Consider the following 17,209-nt stretch of genomic DNA (forward strand, 5'->3'; position numbering starts at 1 on the left):
CAGAAGGGGCACATACAGAAGCCTGAAGCAACCCAAACCTGTTAGGACAGTCTTCACTCCACCCCAAATTGATCTGAAGTTTTTGTGTGTTTGTTTGTTTTGTTTCAAAGGAAGCCAGGAATCTAATGAAGCAGTTCAAATAGCAATTTAAGTTACAGATTTAAAAAATTGTATGAAACTTAAACTGGAACGAGGCAGAAGCGTCCAACAGACTCCGAACTCACTGAATAGACATTTAATTTGGACTCTAGCCCTGATGCGAGCCGTCTGAAGACATTTTCTGTTCTTCTACATCCTATAGTCTAGGCACCAGAGGGCCACTTTCCAGCCTGACGTAATGAGGAGTGAGCTTCTCTCAGGGGAAAGACTTCCATGCCCTGGCAAAGTTTGGAAAAATGATCACACTCAGTCCTTCTTGCCTGAAGCGGGCCTGCAGATGGAATTGTGAGCCTGGGGGCCTGGGAGTGTAGTTTGGGCACCGCTGCTAACTCACTGTGTGATGCTAGGCAAGTCTCTTCCCTCCCTGTTTGGGTCCGCTCATTTGGAAAATGAGGGTAAGTAGGTTATGTGGTCCAAAGGGCTCTTGGTAGGCAGAATAATGGCCCCCAGAGAGGTCCACGTCCCAAGGCCTGGAACCTGTGAATATGTTGCTTTACATGGCAAAAGAGACTTTGAAGATGTGATTAGTTGACAACCTTGAAATAGGAGGGTTATCCTGGATTATTGGCTGTGCCTAATCTAATCTAGCCTAATCTAATGTAATCTAATGAATCTAATTGAGTCCTTTAAAAATGGAAGAGGCCAGCAGGAGACGATCTCAGTTAGAGGGAGGTGTGACTACAGGAGAAGGTCATTGTCTTTGTGAAGTAAGGACTCAACCCATCATTCCTGTCTTTGAAAGAGGAAGAGGCCACAAGCCAAGGAACGTGGGTAGCCTGTAGAAGGTGGAAAAGGTGAGGAAATGGTTTCTCCTCTAGAGGCTCCAGAAAGGAAGGCAGCCCTGCTGACACCTAGATTTTAAACCAGTGAGACCCATGTCTGGTTCTTGGCCTCCTGAACTGTAAGATAATACATCTGTGCTGTTTTAAGCCACTAAGTTTGTCATTTTGTAGCGGAAGAGATAGAACACGTAAACAAGGACACTTCCAGAAGCTGTGCACCCTGTTTCTAAAAATTAAAACCCAGCTTTGCTAACAGCCCTGGGCAACCCTAGCTGAGAGGATGCTTGGGAGGAGACATCAGAGGGATGCTCTGTCCCAGCTGCCTCTTGGAGCCTGGTGACTGCAAGCTCCCGGCCCCGGCTTGGTGTGTGTGGCTGGTGTGACTTGTCCCACTGGCAGGGGGAGTAGTACTGTCATCGCACCTCGAGTCTGAAGGGGCCTCTGGAGATCATCTGTGAAGACACAGGTAAGGTATTATCTTCATACTCAGATGGAGGGAACTGAGCTCAGAGAGGTGCATGATCTCATCCATCAGTTCCTTGTGTTAGGGGAGAGAGAGAGAGAGAGAGAGAGATTGGTTGTGCATGAGGAGGGAGGTACAAACCGTATTAGGTCTTTCTTCGTGGCTCTGGGGATGACTTTGAGTTGGGAGTGGTGGGGGGAAGTAAGGGGAATTAAAAGGTTAGACCACAGGAACTGGTCCTGTGGAATTAGGGGGAGCTTGAAAGGGCATGCCCCATCCCCAGCAGAGGGCACCTCCCCTCTCCTCTCCCACATGGACGTGCTCTCAGGAGTCGTGGGGAGCGAGGCAGAAGTAGGTCAGTCTGATGGGGGTGAGGAGGTGGGCTGCAGAGAGGGTTGGGAAAGGCAGGAGTGTGCGAGGGGGCCATGCTGGGGCAGGTGTCCAGCCTGAATTCACTGGCCGGTTCAGGAGAAGCCAGGACAGAGGATGGAAGAGCAGAGGGATGTGAAGGCCTCCTCTAAGGTTTGCAGGTCTGTGCGGCGTGCTCTGCCTCCCTGTCTGCATGTCACGTTCCTGTGGTCCCGCGCAGTGTCGTTCAGACCTTGAGCTGTGACCCATTCGTGGGGTGGGGAAGCCATTTACAATGTTGTGATCAATAGTGTTTAAAGATGTGGGGGGCTTCCCTGGTGGCGCAGTGGTTGAGAGTCCGCCTGCCGATGCAGGGGACTTGGGTTTGTGCCTCGGTCTGGGAGGATCCCACATGCCATGGAGCGGCTGGGCCCGTAAGCCATGGCCACTGGGCCTGAGCGTCCGGAGCCTGTGCTCAGCAACGGAGAGGCCACAACAGTGAGAGGCCCGCATACCACAAAAAAAAAAAAAAAAAAAAAAAAAAAGATGTGGGATAGAATAGAATACAGGGCGTACGTGTTTTGTAAAGGTAAGTAATGCATAAACTATGTCATCTAATTATCTATCTATCTATCTATCACCTATCTATCTATCTATCACCTATCTATCTATCTATCCATCTATCTACCTATTCGTCCTGTGGTTTTTGACCTGGCAGATCTGGCTCTTTCCTAAAGTCTTGGGGAGAAAGAGTGCGGGGGAAGGGCAGAGACGACTCAGCCATTTCCACAAGACCAGCTTTTAATATGACTGTGATTGGAAGCACAAATAAATAAATGCCAAGAGAAAATGGAAAAACCAAACCAAACCTCAGAACATCAAAACCCAAATTCAGAAAACGAAATGAAACAGATCTCCGACAGACAGACAAACAAAAAAAAAGACCCCCAAAGAAACAGAATCAGACTGTACAAGCCGTGTCACAGGGAGAGCAGAATGACGTGGGCACCGCGGATGAGTCCCCGGGGCCGCTGTGGAGGGGAGGGGGTGGCCCTGATCACCCTGTGGGCCGGCTTGGGGAGGTGGGGAAGGGCTCTGTGGGCAGGTTAAGAACCTTCACAAACTACAAAAGGACCGGACGTCGTCGAGTTCTGCGGCTTCCCTCTTGATCGTGCAGGTGTGATTCCAGCGTGGCCTCGTCGTGACTTCAGGGTGGTCCCCCTGCACAGCTGCAGAGGGACTGCTGGAAACCGCACGGAGGAGGGTCAAGTACGGAGACAGACGTGGAGGCGGTGCCGTGAGGACTCAGAGCATGCAGTTGCTTTTTACATCTGGCAGTGAGATGTGATGGCGGGTCGGTTCTCGGACAGTTCCAGAGCGTGACTCACTTCTCCTAAGAGGGACGGATGTGCGGTAGCAGGGCCTGAGGACGCGTCGTGCCAGACGAGGCTGGAGCGAGGTTTTGACAGAGAGTTTGCTATGTGTGCATAGGGGGCTCTTGCTTCTTTCCGTCGGTCGGCAGGGGTCATCCCACCTGAGCCTGCCGTCCCCTGTTCTGGTCCTGGGCCTCCAGGTCTGTCTGGGGGGTGCCGGGCAGTCGGAGGGCTGTCAGCAAGCAATCTCCTCCAAGGTCCCCAGGGCTGTCTGCAGGGGCACGTTCACACTGTGGCTGATGTTTTCGGAGTGGTTTGGCATCGGGTCGCAAGTGCTCTGGTGGGAAGCGGAAAGTGGGCGTTGATGCTCATTCAGCAAAAGTTCATCACGATGCCCCCGGGCAGCCCAACCCAGGCCCCGGGAACCACACTGCCCACTGTGGGCTCTCCCGGGGCACAGCTGCTCTGCCCCAGACATCTCACGCGCTGGCTTGCCATCTTGGAGCATGAGGCTGAAGGGGCCTCATTGCCTTTAGAATCCTCTCCATTCTCCACCTAGGCACACCCCCCCCACCCCCACACCCGGAGAGAGGGGATGGGGCTTAGTGACTGGTTTGACCTTCTCTCTAGCGGTCCCCTGATGTGTCACCTGAAGCTGCATCTGAGTGGTGTGTAGCTTTGGAGCTTGGATGGCCCATCCTACCCTCGCCCTTGGGGTCTCTGTTGGGTCAGCCTGGGCTGGAGGAGGGGTGGTCTGTGGCCAAGGCTAGGGCAGGGGGTGCCAATCGCTGAGGCCAAGCAGTGGAGGCCCCCAGCCAGAACCCTGACCCCTGATCACAGCTGCCTGAAGGACCTTTAGGTTAGGCTGGTCCCAGGGAAGAGCGGTCTTGGGTCCCTGAGCAGGGTGGGGCTGAGATAGCTTTGAGTTTTCCAGGTGATTCCCAGGCTGCGGAGGGCTGGAGGCTGGGAGGCATGGGAGCAGAATTCTGTGCCAAGAATGTGGCTCGGGGAGGGGGAGGGAGCCTCTACTTGCTCGGCGCTCATTATAAACTAGGCAAAGCTCATGGCTTTACAGGCCTGGCCTCACTTAACCTGAATGGCACTCCCTGAAGCCCCAGTGATTTAGAGATGATCAGAAAGGGAAGTAACGAGCCCCAGGCACACACGGCTGGGAAGCGGGGACCTGGGATCCAGAGCCTGGCCTCCTTCCACACTGCTCTCTCCTCAACAGAAGCTGTCTTCTGTTCAAACCCGAAAGAATCAGAGTGAGATTTTTAGCCTGGGAGATGGGTAGAGAAATAGTGTCTGGAACAGAAGTGGGAGCCCAAACAGGAGGAGGGGGCTGGGGTCCATTTGGCATGTTATGATTTTAAGGGGGCAAGTGCCCATTGAATGGGGTGGTCTCTTGGGGCCGGGGTGCTGACTTGGGGAAAGCCAGCAACCTTCAGTGGAGACCGGGGTCCAGGAGCAGACTGAGTTAGGGAAGAAAAATTAGCAGCATAAGAGGTGCTGCCCCTCTCTGGCTCGAGGAATGGAGGAGGACAGTGGTGGTTAGGGAGGCTTTGTGCCCAGCTCTGACACTCACCTGCAGTGTAACCTTGGTCTGAGCTGCAACGGCCTCATGCACAGAACGGAGATAAAAACAGACCTTCCTCTAGGGTGACTGTCGGGTTGAAATGTGGCGCTCTTAAGGCACTCAGCACAGTGCCTGACATGTACCGGGCATGTACAATGGTTAGCAGTTCTAATGGGTATTATTGCCACTACCAAATTCACAGGGCCGCACACCCTACGTCCCCTTCAAAATGGGGCAGAAGGCCAGGGACATCCCTGCTTGTATTCTGCCACCCCGCAGAATAAGGGAGTGGACCTACGCAGAGCCTCTCCGGCTCTCCCAAGGCCTGAGAAGAGGGGCGTGGCCTCTGGCCTGGGAGAAGCTGGATTGGTCCAGGCAGAAGCATCTCCTGGTCTCCACTGCATCCACGGCTTACTACTGGGCTCTGGGGTGAGTCTCAGAGAGAGGCTCAAGGCTCAGTTGGAGTGTCCTTGGATTTGGGAGCTGCAGAGCGTCACAAGCCATGGAAAGGTGTGCCACGAAGCACGGCCCGCCCTCTGGCCCCACCCGGCCCCCGCATCTGGGTTAACATGGCCTGTATGTGCCAGAGGAACTAAGCAACCTGCAAACCCCGGGCTGCCCTCACCACATTCTCATCGTGGCTCCTTTCCTCCTCTTCTTTGCCAAGCAGGTCTAATAGCTTGTCTTTGATCAGCTGCAAGAAAGGCAGGAAGGGGATGGTCAGGCCAGAAGAACGGCGCCAAGGTAGAGAAAGAGAGAGAGACCTCCCTCCACGTGGCTGGGCTGGGGCCCCTCCCCAATCTCTGGGCTGAGATGGGATTTTGGAGCAGGTGCTAGAGCTTGGAGGGGGTCACGGGAGGGCCTGGTCTCCCAGTATGGCTGGTTCCTTGTCTGTCCTGGGGGGACAGAATTACTCATCACTTCCGAGGCCTGACAACCCCACAGTTCACAAGATCGGGATACACTTGAGTTCTTAACATTTGATTCCTAGCAAGAAAGGGTAATTACTAAATATGTTCCCTGGTGCGATTCAATTTCTGTGATTTTGTATATCTTTTTACAAAAATGAGTAAACAAGGTAGAATGAAATCTGGCCATGGGACCCAGTTTGGGAACAAGGTCACCATGCTGAGAGGCAGGATGTGGCACTCTAGAGGCCCCTGGTCGCCGCTGCCCGCCGGCTCCCCGCAGTGACTCCCAGCGGCCTTTGGCCGTCGCCAGCCCGCTCTGGGATGCAGGCCACTGCTCTGCAGGCCCCGTTTGCTAGGCTGAGACTCAGGCGGTCCTGGGGACGGTGTTGGGTCTGGACTTCCCTGAGGGATTCTGGAGTCCCTGAGCCATCCCGGGGCTGGGGGGAGGGAGGCAGTAGGAAGGCTGATGTGCACCCGGAGCGCTCAGTGACTGAAGCCATTGTTTGTCGTGTGAGAAGCTTTCAGAGGCTTTGTCCAGCTGCCTCCTGAGGGTGCCAGCTCCCGGACTGCTGGTGGCCAGGAGCGCAGGGGTGCCCTTGCTCTCCCTGCTCAGGGCTGATGAGCGATGCAGGAGTGATCCTTCCTGAAACCTGCCTGGCCCACGGCAGGCGCTGCTCGGGTGATGGGCCGCCAGGAGGGCAGGGGTGTGTGTGTGTGCATGAGGTGTGCGTGTGGCGTATGTGTGTATTTGTGAGCAGTGTGTGTGAGCACGGTGTAACTGTGTGTGATATATGTGTGTGGAGTGTGTGTGCCTGTTACGTGTGAGTGTGGTATAAGTGTGTGTGATATATGTGTGTGCATATGTCGTATGTGAGTGTGGTATAACTGTGCGTGATGTGTGTGTGTGGCACGTGTGTGAGTGGCGTATGTGGAGTGCGTGTGGTGTATGTGTGTGCATATGTGGTGTGTGAGTGTGGTATGTGGTGAGTGTGAGGGTGCAGACACACCCATGTCTGAAGCCCCCTAGCAGCGGGAGGGGCTCAGGCTGGCCTCAGCACAGTTTCATCCTCTTCTCATCCCTTCTGCTCCCTCCCTGTGAGTGTAGACAGCCCTGAGGAGAGGCCTGTGGCTTCTGTCTCTCTTACATCCATCCCTCCCCCAGTGCCTAGGAGGTGGTGATAGACAATATCCATGGACAGGGAGGGGGAGGCGGCCCTGGGGGAAGAGAGGCCGTGCTCTCCCCCCATCCACGATTTGGTTCTGGACGTCAGGGCAGGATGAGGGCGCCAGGTCATCCCCCCACGAGCGATCCCAAATCTTACCTCATAAATATAATCAAAGAGCTCTAGTATTGTAAGGATACTAGCACCAATAAACAATCCCATCTGACCACCAATATCACCTGGAGAGAGAGAGAGAGAAGACAAAGACTTGGCTTTCCTGACAGCACTTCCGGAAGGGCTGAACAGACTGAGAACTCGGAAACCAGGCCTTCTGAACGGGTTCCCCTTCCCGGGGGGCCGGGGCCTGGTAGCTGGGAGGCCAGGCCCTTGACGCGTCCCTCCCTCACTGCACAGCTCTGAGAGCTGGTGGGTTTGGTTTTCAGCACTCATGGGGACAGGAACTAACCTGGATGCTTTCGGGGGGGCCTGGAATAGACCTCATGGGCTGACAGGCTTGTTCATTTCCGTTCAGAACCACACTGGTGGGGCTCAGGTTTGGCTCTGGGCTGGGAACAGACGAGGTGTGTGTGGTCCCTGGCCTGGGCGAGGACACAGTCTAGCTTGAGACGTGTGTCAGGTGCCCTGAGTGGGGGTCTCGGGAGCAGTAACACAAGAGACACCCCCCAGTCATGACATGGGCTTTGGGGCCGCCTTGGGGCCCCTCTCACCCTTGGGATAAGGCCGTAGGAAGCATCTCCCTGTCTCCCAACCTAAAGGTACATGTTCAGTTTGGTCTCTTTCTAGAGTAGAGGTCCTTGCCCTGGATGTTGGGCCCTACCGACCAAAGTCTTTCTAGACTGGTCTTCGGATACCCCTGCATCAGACTCTTGGGATACTTGTAATCAGTGTAGATGCCTGCACCTACCTGAGGCCTACACAATCAGAATCTCAGGGCTTGGGGTCTGGAGGTCAGGATTTTAAAGTGCCCGGGTGGTTCTCTGGCCCACCAAAGTTTGAGAACGGCTCTCCTGTGGGAGCTTCCAGTGGTTGGAGACCCCCTGAATTGAATGCGATCCATTGTGTGTGCACCTGGGCATTTGCAGAGGGAGAGTCCGTATTTCAGAAGTTATTATCAGATTCTCAAGGGGGTTCTGATCCCCCCCAAAGCCCCAAGCGCTTCGTTCTGGAGGCAGTGTGGTAGAGCAGGGGGCTCTGAGGTTGTGAGTTTGGAAGGGGGCCACCAGCTCGCTGTGCGGCTTTGATAAGCCCTGACCTTCTCAGGAGCTTTGCCTTCCGGGCACATTTGGTGGTGGAGGTGGTCGGGGTGGGGGTGGTGGTCGGAGGAGATGAACTGTGAAGTCCTTTCCAGCTGTGACCTCTAAGACTGGCAGCTGCTGGGCTGGGCTGGGGAGAGCGGGTGTTGCTGGGGGTGAATGTACCGTCCTCCTGGAGGGTCCAGGCTGACCTCTTGGTCTGAGAACTTTTGGATGAGTACCTCTGCCCACTCCTCCCCTGATTATGGCTGGAGAAACCCAACCAACACATCCCTAGGCGAGCAAGTCGTGACGACGGGAAGGCGGCCCTTCCTGGGGGGACCCGGTTTGGGGCTCAACGTGGCTCCCCTTCACTCCTCTCCTGCCCCTCCGCCCCCTCTAATATCCTCAGTAGAGGCTTATCGGGGAGTGTGCACGATGCATGTGCACGCCAGGAGTGGGGTGTGTCTGTGCGTGTGTGAGCGGTGTGGTGGAGCGTGGGGTATGGGCCTGGGTGCGCCGTGCGCGAATGCGTGTGGGATAGATGCAGGCGATACGTCTGACCACCGACAGCTTTACATAGGCGGCAAGCAACGTCTAGGGTAGCTACACGAGTGCGTCCAAATGTGGCTTTGTGGGAGTGGGCACGGTGTGTCTGAGTGAGCATGTGCAGGTGTGAGCACGTGCGCGTGTAAGCACGCAACTTGTGTGCACGTACGTGTCTCTGCAGCCGCGTGGCTTGCATGTGGGTCTGTGAGGGTGTGTTCACTGCGGGAGGGGTGCGCTGTGCGCGGCGGGGGGAGGGGAGGGACGGGCCCGATTGGGTGCCGTGGCTCATGGTTTGCAAGTAGCACTTGCTGTCCTCACGGGAGGTACAGATGGCAGCAGGACTTTCACGGCGGGCTATTCTGGGTGGGAACAAGATGCTGCGAAAACGCTCTCTCATATCTGCTGCAGGGACCAGCTACCTCTCCTGACAGATTCGGGGCTCAGGCCCTCATCACTGTGTGTGTGTGTGTGTGTGTGTGTGTGTGTGTATGTGTGTGTCTGAGTGTGACTGTGAGCCTATGTAGGGGAGGGGACGGAAGTGGAGGAGGCATGTCCTCGGTCTTCTTTAGGAAATAAAGGTGGCAGGAGCAGGGCTCTACCACCAGCTCAGGGCATGAGGCCCTTTGGCCACAGGCCCTTTGGCCACAACAATCTCCAAGGCCCAGGTGATGACCACCTTAGCCCAGCGGGCACCCCACTGTGGCCCAGTTCCCCAGCCTCCTGGGAGAGGAACAGACACGCTCAGACAGTGCTGCAGGGTAGGCCCTGGGTCCCTGGCATGGTGTCTGTCCACATGCCAGAAATCTCTATTTATGGACCTCCTGTGGGCTGGGGCTTTTCCACATTTAACCATCACGGCAAACTCACAAAATGAGTTTTATTAGACCCATTTTACAGATGAGAAACCTGAGGTTCAGTGAAGCCACCTGCCCACTTTCTCCCAGTTGGTGTGCAGCGGCCCGTGGCTTGCTGTCCCTTGTACTTCCAGGTAGAAGGTGTATGCCTCCCCGCTCTCACCCAGGATGCTATTCTCACCTGATTCAGTTCACAGAGACAAGAGCTATTTTCCTCAAAGCCACAGACACCAGCTCCTTTCTTGAGAGTGAGTGGGAGTTGGGGGACGAGTCCAGAGCAGGTCTTTTTTTTTTTTTTTGCGGTACACGGGCCTCTCACTGTTGTGGCCTCTCCCGTTGCGGAGCACAGGCTCCGGACGCGCAGGCTCAGCGGCCATGGCTCACGGGCCCAGCCGCTCCGCAGCATGTGGGATCTTCCCAGACCGGGGTACAAACCCGTGTCCCCTGCATCGGCAGGCGGACTCTCAACCACTGCACCACCAGGGAAGCCCCAGAGCAGGTCTTTTTAACTGTGCACCCGCAGGGGTCTTGTGAGTTTTACGCTGGGCTGGGACTGTGTTGAAATTAACTTCCTGCATCCATCATGTGCCCTTGGGGCCAGGGGAGCTGGCCCCAGGGTGGGGTGGCAGTCAGGTTTGTAGATTTCTGGGGAGGCATGGCCCTTCTGTTGTGTTTGACAAAGGGCTCTCGGTCCAGGGGGCACCGGGCCTTCTCAATGCAGCAAAATTGCTTTCCAGTGGGGGCTCCATGGGGGACCCTCCCTGGGCCCACTGCCTGGGACCACCCACAGCTCAGCCCTCCCTCCACTTGACAGCTCTTTCTTCCTGCCATGGCCCCAGGGCTCTGACTCCAACCTGGGGGCAGAAGACCATAGAATTCCAAGAGGATGGCGCTGGAAAGGCCCCGAGAGAGCGTCTAGCTCACCTACTTCAATGTGTTGATGGGGGAACTGAGGCCTAGACTGGGACATGAACTGGGCCTAACACCTCCAGCACGTGGAGTTCTTCCCATTCTGGGGCAGGAACAGTGCAAAGGGAAGAGGGAGTAACCCGCCCACCGGCCCATCCCCATGAGACGTGGACATTTGTGCAACAGACACTCTGACTTACCAAGTAAGGCAGCAACTTCGTACGCCTTCTTCTGTTCAATGGTCTCATAATTGAGAGCCTCAAAAAATATATCCAGAACGAGGATGTTCTCTCTGCGGAGGAAATGTCCAGTGTCATACGTGGTGAGAGCCCTCAGGATCCACGGGGATCATCTAATACAATTTTCCCACAGACAGATGGGGAAACTGAGGCCCAGGCAAGTGAAACAACTGGCCCGAAGTTAGAGCTGGTTAGTGGCACAGCTGGGGCTTGAACCTGACGTCCTGACTCCCGGCTCAGTGCCCTTCACGGCCCTGGAGGCGTATATCAGCTGTCCCCTTGGCCCCTCATTGCTAACGCCCCCGTCTCTCTGCACCCTTTCCAGGAATCCTGCCTGGACCCCAGGTCTCTGCTCCCAGAGGGTCTGCCTGGGCCCTTACGTGCAGGTGAGCTGAGCACTCTCTTGACAAGGCTTGCTCGCCTGCCCCCCGCTGACCTCCCCTGCCCACTCTGGAGAGGCCCCCAGTTCTTACTGGGATTGACAGCAAGCTTCTCCTAGTGGGGGCCCTACCCCGGATGGCCAAGTCAGCTGCAGGGACCAGGGAGGGTTTTTAGGGAGAAAATCCACACCTGGTTGCAGGGTTTCTGATGGAAGCACCCCGGTTCCCTTTTGCTCTTTTGGGCAGATGTGTGCATGAGACACATCTAGGCAGGAGAAGTCATTACGGCTGGCACAATGTCTGTGACAGCGGTGCCTGGTACCTCCTACAAAATTCCCTGCCTCCTTCCACGACGTGGCTCACAATGCCCTCAGCGTCCCTTGTCCTCAACCCTGGGACGGAGCAAAAGCCGTCCCAGGATGAGGTCTGGTGACGGTGGGGGCAGGAGGGAGAGGCTGGGGGAGAGGAGTCCTCTCCACGCGGGGCTCGCTCAGGTGCCATTCACAGGGTCACCCTCTCTTGCCTGGTTTATGGCAACTGCTTCCCACCTGGCTCCCTTTCGCCCACCTGGCTTCCGGTCCGACCTCTATCTGCCGCCTGAAGGGTCTTCCTAAAACCGCTAAACTAATCCATGTGACATAAAATTAGCATCCAGTTCCTCCATCACTCAGGCTACATTTAAAATGCTCAGTAGCCACATGTGGCCAGTGGCCATCATGTAGGACATCACAGATAAAGAACATTTCCAGAAGTTTCTACCTAAACGGCAAATGTGAGCCTGTCACTCGTCTGGTGGAAGTTCTTCTGTGGCTGCCTGTCCTCTTAGAATAAGTCCACTCTCTGCGGACCACCCCCGCCCAGCTCAGCCTGCAGGATCTTCTACCTTGGACACAGTCACCTCCCCCAGCCTCCCCTTCCCCTAATCTTGTCTGCCCTTCACTGATTTTCCCTGCTGAGCCTCTGCCTGGGACACCATCTGCTCCTGTGTCTTTCTTTCACTTATTCTGTTAAAAGATATATATGTTTTTTTGAGCATCAACTCTGTGTCAGACACTCCACAGCAGAGAACAAAACAAGAAAGCTTCCTGCCCTCAAGGAGCTTCACTTTCGTGAAGTGGACAAGTTAATTTCAGGAAACACACACGTGAATATAGAATTACACACGGTGGTGTGTGTTATAAAGGAAAACACCAGAGTGCTTCCAGAGAAAAATGACAGGAGGGGACTAATTTAGTCATCCAAAGAGATGACGTTTAAATGGAGACCTGCACAATGAGGAACCAGCTAGGTGAAGAGTGAGAGGAAAAGCATTCCAGGCAGAGGGAACAGAATGTGCAAAACCTGCCTGGAAAACTCCTCTACATCCTGTAAAAACATCTCTGCATTGACATATATACACTAATATGTATAAAATGGATAACTAACCAAAAAATGCAAAAAGAAAAACATCTCTGAAGCTTTCCTTGACAGTGTCCCTACGCAAGGTGCGGCCAGCCACTTCTCTTATTACCTGCATCAGCCTATATAGCTTTCAGCTTTGTACTTGTCTCTCCACCAGACTCTAAGCTCTTTAAAGGCTGGGGCTGCATCTTAATCCGCTTTGTCTTCATATTCTGAGTCTGAGCACAGAACGTGGCAAACAGCAGGTGCTCAATTAATGTCTGCCAAATAGAATTAATTGCTTACCTTGCCCTCGACTGCCCCCCATTTTTTCCTAGTCCATCCTCCCCCACCTCCATCCACCATGTCCACTTAACGTACGAGATATATTTTTCTGATTTGTTAAATTTCTTCTCGAGGTACTTGGCTGATGTCTTGCTGGGGATCTTCACCATGGAGAGCTCTTTGTTGTAGCGGGTCAGGTTGCAGGGTGTCCTGCAGAGACAGTAATTACTGTCCTTTTCCGCCAGCAGACCTGGAGGGGAGAGGGAGGCAGGGCTTAGTCAGGTGGACCTCCTGGCCCAGAGTAGCCAGGATCCCGCAGCAGAGAAGTGAGCTGGGAGGAGGTGCCATTCGGGTAAATGAGGGGGGGGGGCTGTGGAGAGAAGGAGGGCCGGGCTTTTGCTACCGGTTGATGAGGGTGTGAGCTCTCATAGAATGTGCCCACTCTTTCTCTGTTACTCTTGGTCCTGTTTTTCTTCTGTTTCCTTCACTGTTATGTCACGCTTTGTAAATCTTTGAAAAGGCACCGCTTTTGGAGAATGGGCTCCAAGGGAGTCCCGGACCCCTCACCTCCCCAGGGCCTTCTTCTCTGCTCCTAGCCTCAGTTCTCATCTACAAAGGGGGCTGTTCTCCAAAGGCGAGTGTGGGAGACCATTTTATCTGAAACTCTGGGCTCCGCGGTACTCCCTCTGGGGCTCCCTCATAGCCAACGCCCACCTGTTCTGCTCGCTGGTTTAGGACGCAGAACTGAGTCTTTGCATCCATTGGAAGTCACTCCTTCTCCTTCCCGCCAGCCCTCCTGGAGGCGTCTGGACGTGTGAGCCCAGAGCTGCTGCACTTAGATCCAGCAAGTGCAGCTGCTGGACGAGCTTGAGTCCGGATGATTTAAATACTCTCTGCTTGTCTTGGTTATAGATCATTTCCCGGGTCCGGAAGAGGTGGGCACGTGGAGTGGGTCTAGCTTGGGGGTTGCAGCTTGTTTGTGTGATCTCCCTCACTGGAAGTTTTCCAGGGTCGGGGGGGTGTGGACCAGCAAACACCCAGCAGAAGGCAGAGGAGTAGGGGGAACGCGCCTGGCTCAACGGAGCATGCAGACGGGACAGTTTTGGAATAACCGCGAGAGTGTGTGCGGGGAGATACGGCTGATCTCCTTTGGGGCCCACCCGGATGCTCACTGTCGATCCTCTCTTCGTCTCTGCCCGCTCCCCTGCATTCCACAGTGCTCTCTGCTCCCCCAAAACCCACTCCTTCCCTACCCCCACCTCTCTATCTCCTTTCTTTCCCTAGCCTGGTTTCCAGCCCTCATCCACTTGCATCAATTCCCTCCCCCACCCCTCTCTCCTTCCTCCTCTCCATCTCCCTCTCCAGTCCCTGCAGGGACGCCACCCTTTCCAGCCTCTTTCCCCTCACCCTTCCCCGCTCCCCTTCCCCCCATCTCTCTTCTGCACCCGGAAGTTCTGCAAGGTCTTGATCGCAGCCCCTCCCCCATCATTCCACCTGGCCCCTGGTACTGACCTAGGGCAGGCTCGGCACACTCCTTGTGTTGCTCAGGGGTACAGAAAGGGGCATCCCCTGCAAAGAAGAAAGACAGGGAGAGGTACTCAGGCAGCAACCCCTCCCCTCCTTGGGCTGGAGGAAGGGATTGCATCCAGCTACCTTGTTACCTAGGAGGGGCAGCAGTTCACCAGTGGATGGTCAGAAGCCCTGGGGGTAGTGGGGGAGCAGAAGACTGGGTTCTGATCTCTGTGATAACAAGACCGGTCTAGCTAACTTCTCCCAGATTGCACAATCTGGCTTACATATGTGATAGGAAAGCGTTGACAGTTAACGTGGGGAAGCAGTGGTAAGCAGCTACTAAGTCCTGGGCATGCACTGTCCCCTTTAACCCACACGGGTACCTTCGGAAATAGGAAATACTGTATCTGTTTCACCCATGAGAGAATTGAGGCTTAAGAATCCTGTTTTCTCAGGACATCAGAGCTAGCGGTGATGGAGGTGGGCTTTGAACGCAGGTCTGTCTGATCCCGAGGCTAGGGCTCTTTCCAGTACACCACACTGCTGTAAGGGAGTGAGGGCTGCTTTGTTAGTCTCCTCTTTGCTGTGCCCTTAATTCCACATTATAATTGAGATACCAGTAACAGTGTCATGGGTGGGGGGGCGGAAATGATTGAAATCTCTCCTGCTTGCTTTGGGCTCAGGTTCCATGGGGAAACCTCACTGGCTGGTGATCCAGTCTGAGCATCAGGCAGGTAGCATTTACCAGTGCTCAGTTCTCTCCGGTCTCTGTAGAAATCCAGATGCTTTTTTTTTTTTTCTTTTACCAAGTGCTAAAGTTAAAGCCCACCACGATATCTTTTCCTTATCTTCTCCCTAAACACCAATTCTTTTCAAGAGCTGAAGAACTGATATGCTTCCTCCTTTCTAATAATAAAAATTTAACTGATATGTTTCCCTTTTTGCTCTGTCTTCTAGGAAGCTCAGAGGCAATTTTAAAGGTCGATAATTCTAAATTTAGATTGCTAGAGCAATTACTGATCATAATGCACTAAGTTAGAATTTAGCTCTAAGGATGTTCATTTCAGCATTGGTTATAACAGAAAACAATTGGTAATGAATGAAATGTCTGACATCAGGGTTTAGCTAAATAAACAAAGTATGATATAACCATGAAATTGTAGCCATGAAATATAACAGCAAAGTTCCCAGCACATAGTAGGTCTTCAGTCAACAGTACTCTCGATTCCCTCTCCCCATGTGTTAACACAATCACCACTGACATTTGCAATTGACAAAGCTTTCTTTTTGGCCGCACTGCGGAGCTTGCGGGATCTTAGTTCCCTGACCAGGGATCGAACCCGAACCCCCTGCAGTGGAAGCACGGAGCTCTAACCACTGGACCACCAGGGAATTCCCAAGAAAGCATTTTTATATCTTAGCCTAATTTTATCTTCCTATCCACGAATGATTGTGTTTTAAAGATAATGGAGGTAACAATAGAGAGGTTTAGTAACTTGTACCAGGTCACACAGCAGTAAGGTGGAGGAACCTGAGTTAGAAGCCAAGGCCACTGACTCCAGCCTCAGTCATCCTTCCTTCCATGTTGCAGTACCAAACTCTTCCTGCTCCAATCAGCCCCCCTCCCCCCCACTCCACTTCTACTGACAAGCCAACTGCCTCTAATGATGGCTACGTGCATTGTTAGTCTGAGAATAGAAATGTCAGTACACATGAATTCTGCTGGCTGATGGACTCTTGCCTAGCTTGAAAGAGAGCTAGACATTTGGATGCAAGAAGGGAAACATCTGGAGGAAAGCAATAACCATCTGGACGTTTGAACGTGTACCACACCAGGATGTAAGAATTGTAAGCATCCAGATATCTGGGCACTGAACTCTAGGAGGGAAGACCAGCAAACAATTAGCAAACATACTGAACGTTGGGAGGAACGTCCTCCAAACACCTGACCACTTCTGGACACCAGGATGCTGCCTTGGTTGCCAGACTGGAGGTTTCCATCCGCCCTCTAAGAGTTTGGGCATCAAATAACAGTCTTCCCAGAACAGCATCCCTTTGCATCCTCGTGGAGTGCGTGAAGAGTTTCCCATCAGGGTGAGAAATGCAAAGAAGGTCGCAGGTGGTCCTGGGCCCCTGCGGCTGTCCTTGCCTGGCACTGACCTGGCATGTGGACCATGCGACAGTTGCAGTTCTCCACGATGTAGCGGGTCTCACAGTCAATCCGACAGGCAGTGATGCTGTAAACAGGAAAGAAGTCGAGTCCCATCTCCGAGGACCGGCACTCGCCCCACGGCGGGGGCAGGTATGTGAGCTGCAAGACAGGAAGGAGGGGGCAGCAGTCAGCCCCAGAGCTTCAGCCTCGACAGGCCCAGTGGCTCATTCATTCACTTATGCAGTTAACAGATCACCATTGAGCATCTACTACATGACAACCTCAATTCCATTGACCTCCCAAGCCTTCTACTTTTGGCTCCAATACCAGTTTTCCTATCTTATTTTTTTTATAACCTTCTTATAAATGCTGATCTTCTCAAAGTCTCTTACACGGGTCACATCTTCCCACTTCCACAATTTGTCATCTCCCATCTCTCAGCAGCAGAGAAGTGAGATAAAAATTTGGGGGCTCTGCCTCTGGGGGCCCCTCCTTTCTAGGATTTTTCTTCCCATTTTTTCTAGCTTTTCTGGCAACCCTGAACTCTAGCTTGAGACTTTTTAACTCAACGACTGCTGCTTTCTTCTTGAGCTCTATCTACAGTATTCCCTTAGAACTTGACGTGCCCTCAAAGGAGAAATCGGGTAAATAAATGTGTATTTCATCCAGTGTGACTCCCTTCCTTCAAGGGCTGTATACCCTCCAGTTTCTGCCTGTGTTTAGTCTCTCTCCAATGCCATCAAATAGTACTTTTGAAATATTTTGTCCAGAGTTTATAATTGTTATTTCCAGAAGGGTTAGTCTGACATAAGCTGCTCCACCATTACTGAGAACCAAAAGTCTCTCTCTCTCTATTTTATTTAAGACTCATTCCTTTGAGGGAGTTGTTCCTATTCTCATTTTATTCATGACGAAACTGAG

At 53.5% G+C, this 17,209-nt stretch overlaps 1 protein-coding gene across 2 annotated transcripts in view; it reads right to left on the minus strand.

Annotated features, from left to right (window-relative positions):
• Positions 1-3,217: 3,217 nt before the first annotated feature.
• ASIC2 (acid sensing ion channel subunit 2) overlaps positions 3,218-17,209 on the minus strand; it is a 1,017,730-nt gene continuing 1,003,738 nt past the window's right edge. For both annotated transcript variants that reach the window (XM_022595987.2, XM_089900798.1), the window contains exons 4-10: positions 16,297-16,447; positions 14,137-14,193; positions 12,721-12,874; positions 10,541-10,632; positions 6,935-7,014; positions 5,327-5,395; positions 3,218-3,462 (exon numbers count right to left, since the gene is read on the minus strand). In XM_022595987.2, coding sequence (XP_022451695.1) covers positions 3,361-3,462; positions 5,327-5,395; positions 6,935-7,014; positions 10,541-10,632; positions 12,721-12,874; positions 14,137-14,193; positions 16,297-16,447 — 705 coding nt within the window. In that variant the 3' untranslated portion in view covers positions 3,218-3,360. The remainder of the gene's footprint in view (positions 3,463-5,326; positions 5,396-6,934; positions 7,015-10,540; positions 10,633-12,720; positions 12,875-14,136; positions 14,194-16,296; positions 16,448-17,209) is intronic.

The sequence above is a fragment of the Delphinapterus leucas genome, chromosome 19 (assembly GCF_059928025.1).
Source record: "Delphinapterus leucas isolate spDelLeu-1000000601 "Yukka" chromosome 19, BTC_Dleu_Yukka2, whole genome shotgun sequence".
Lineage (NCBI taxonomy): Eukaryota > Metazoa > Chordata > Mammalia > Artiodactyla > Monodontidae > Delphinapterus > Delphinapterus leucas.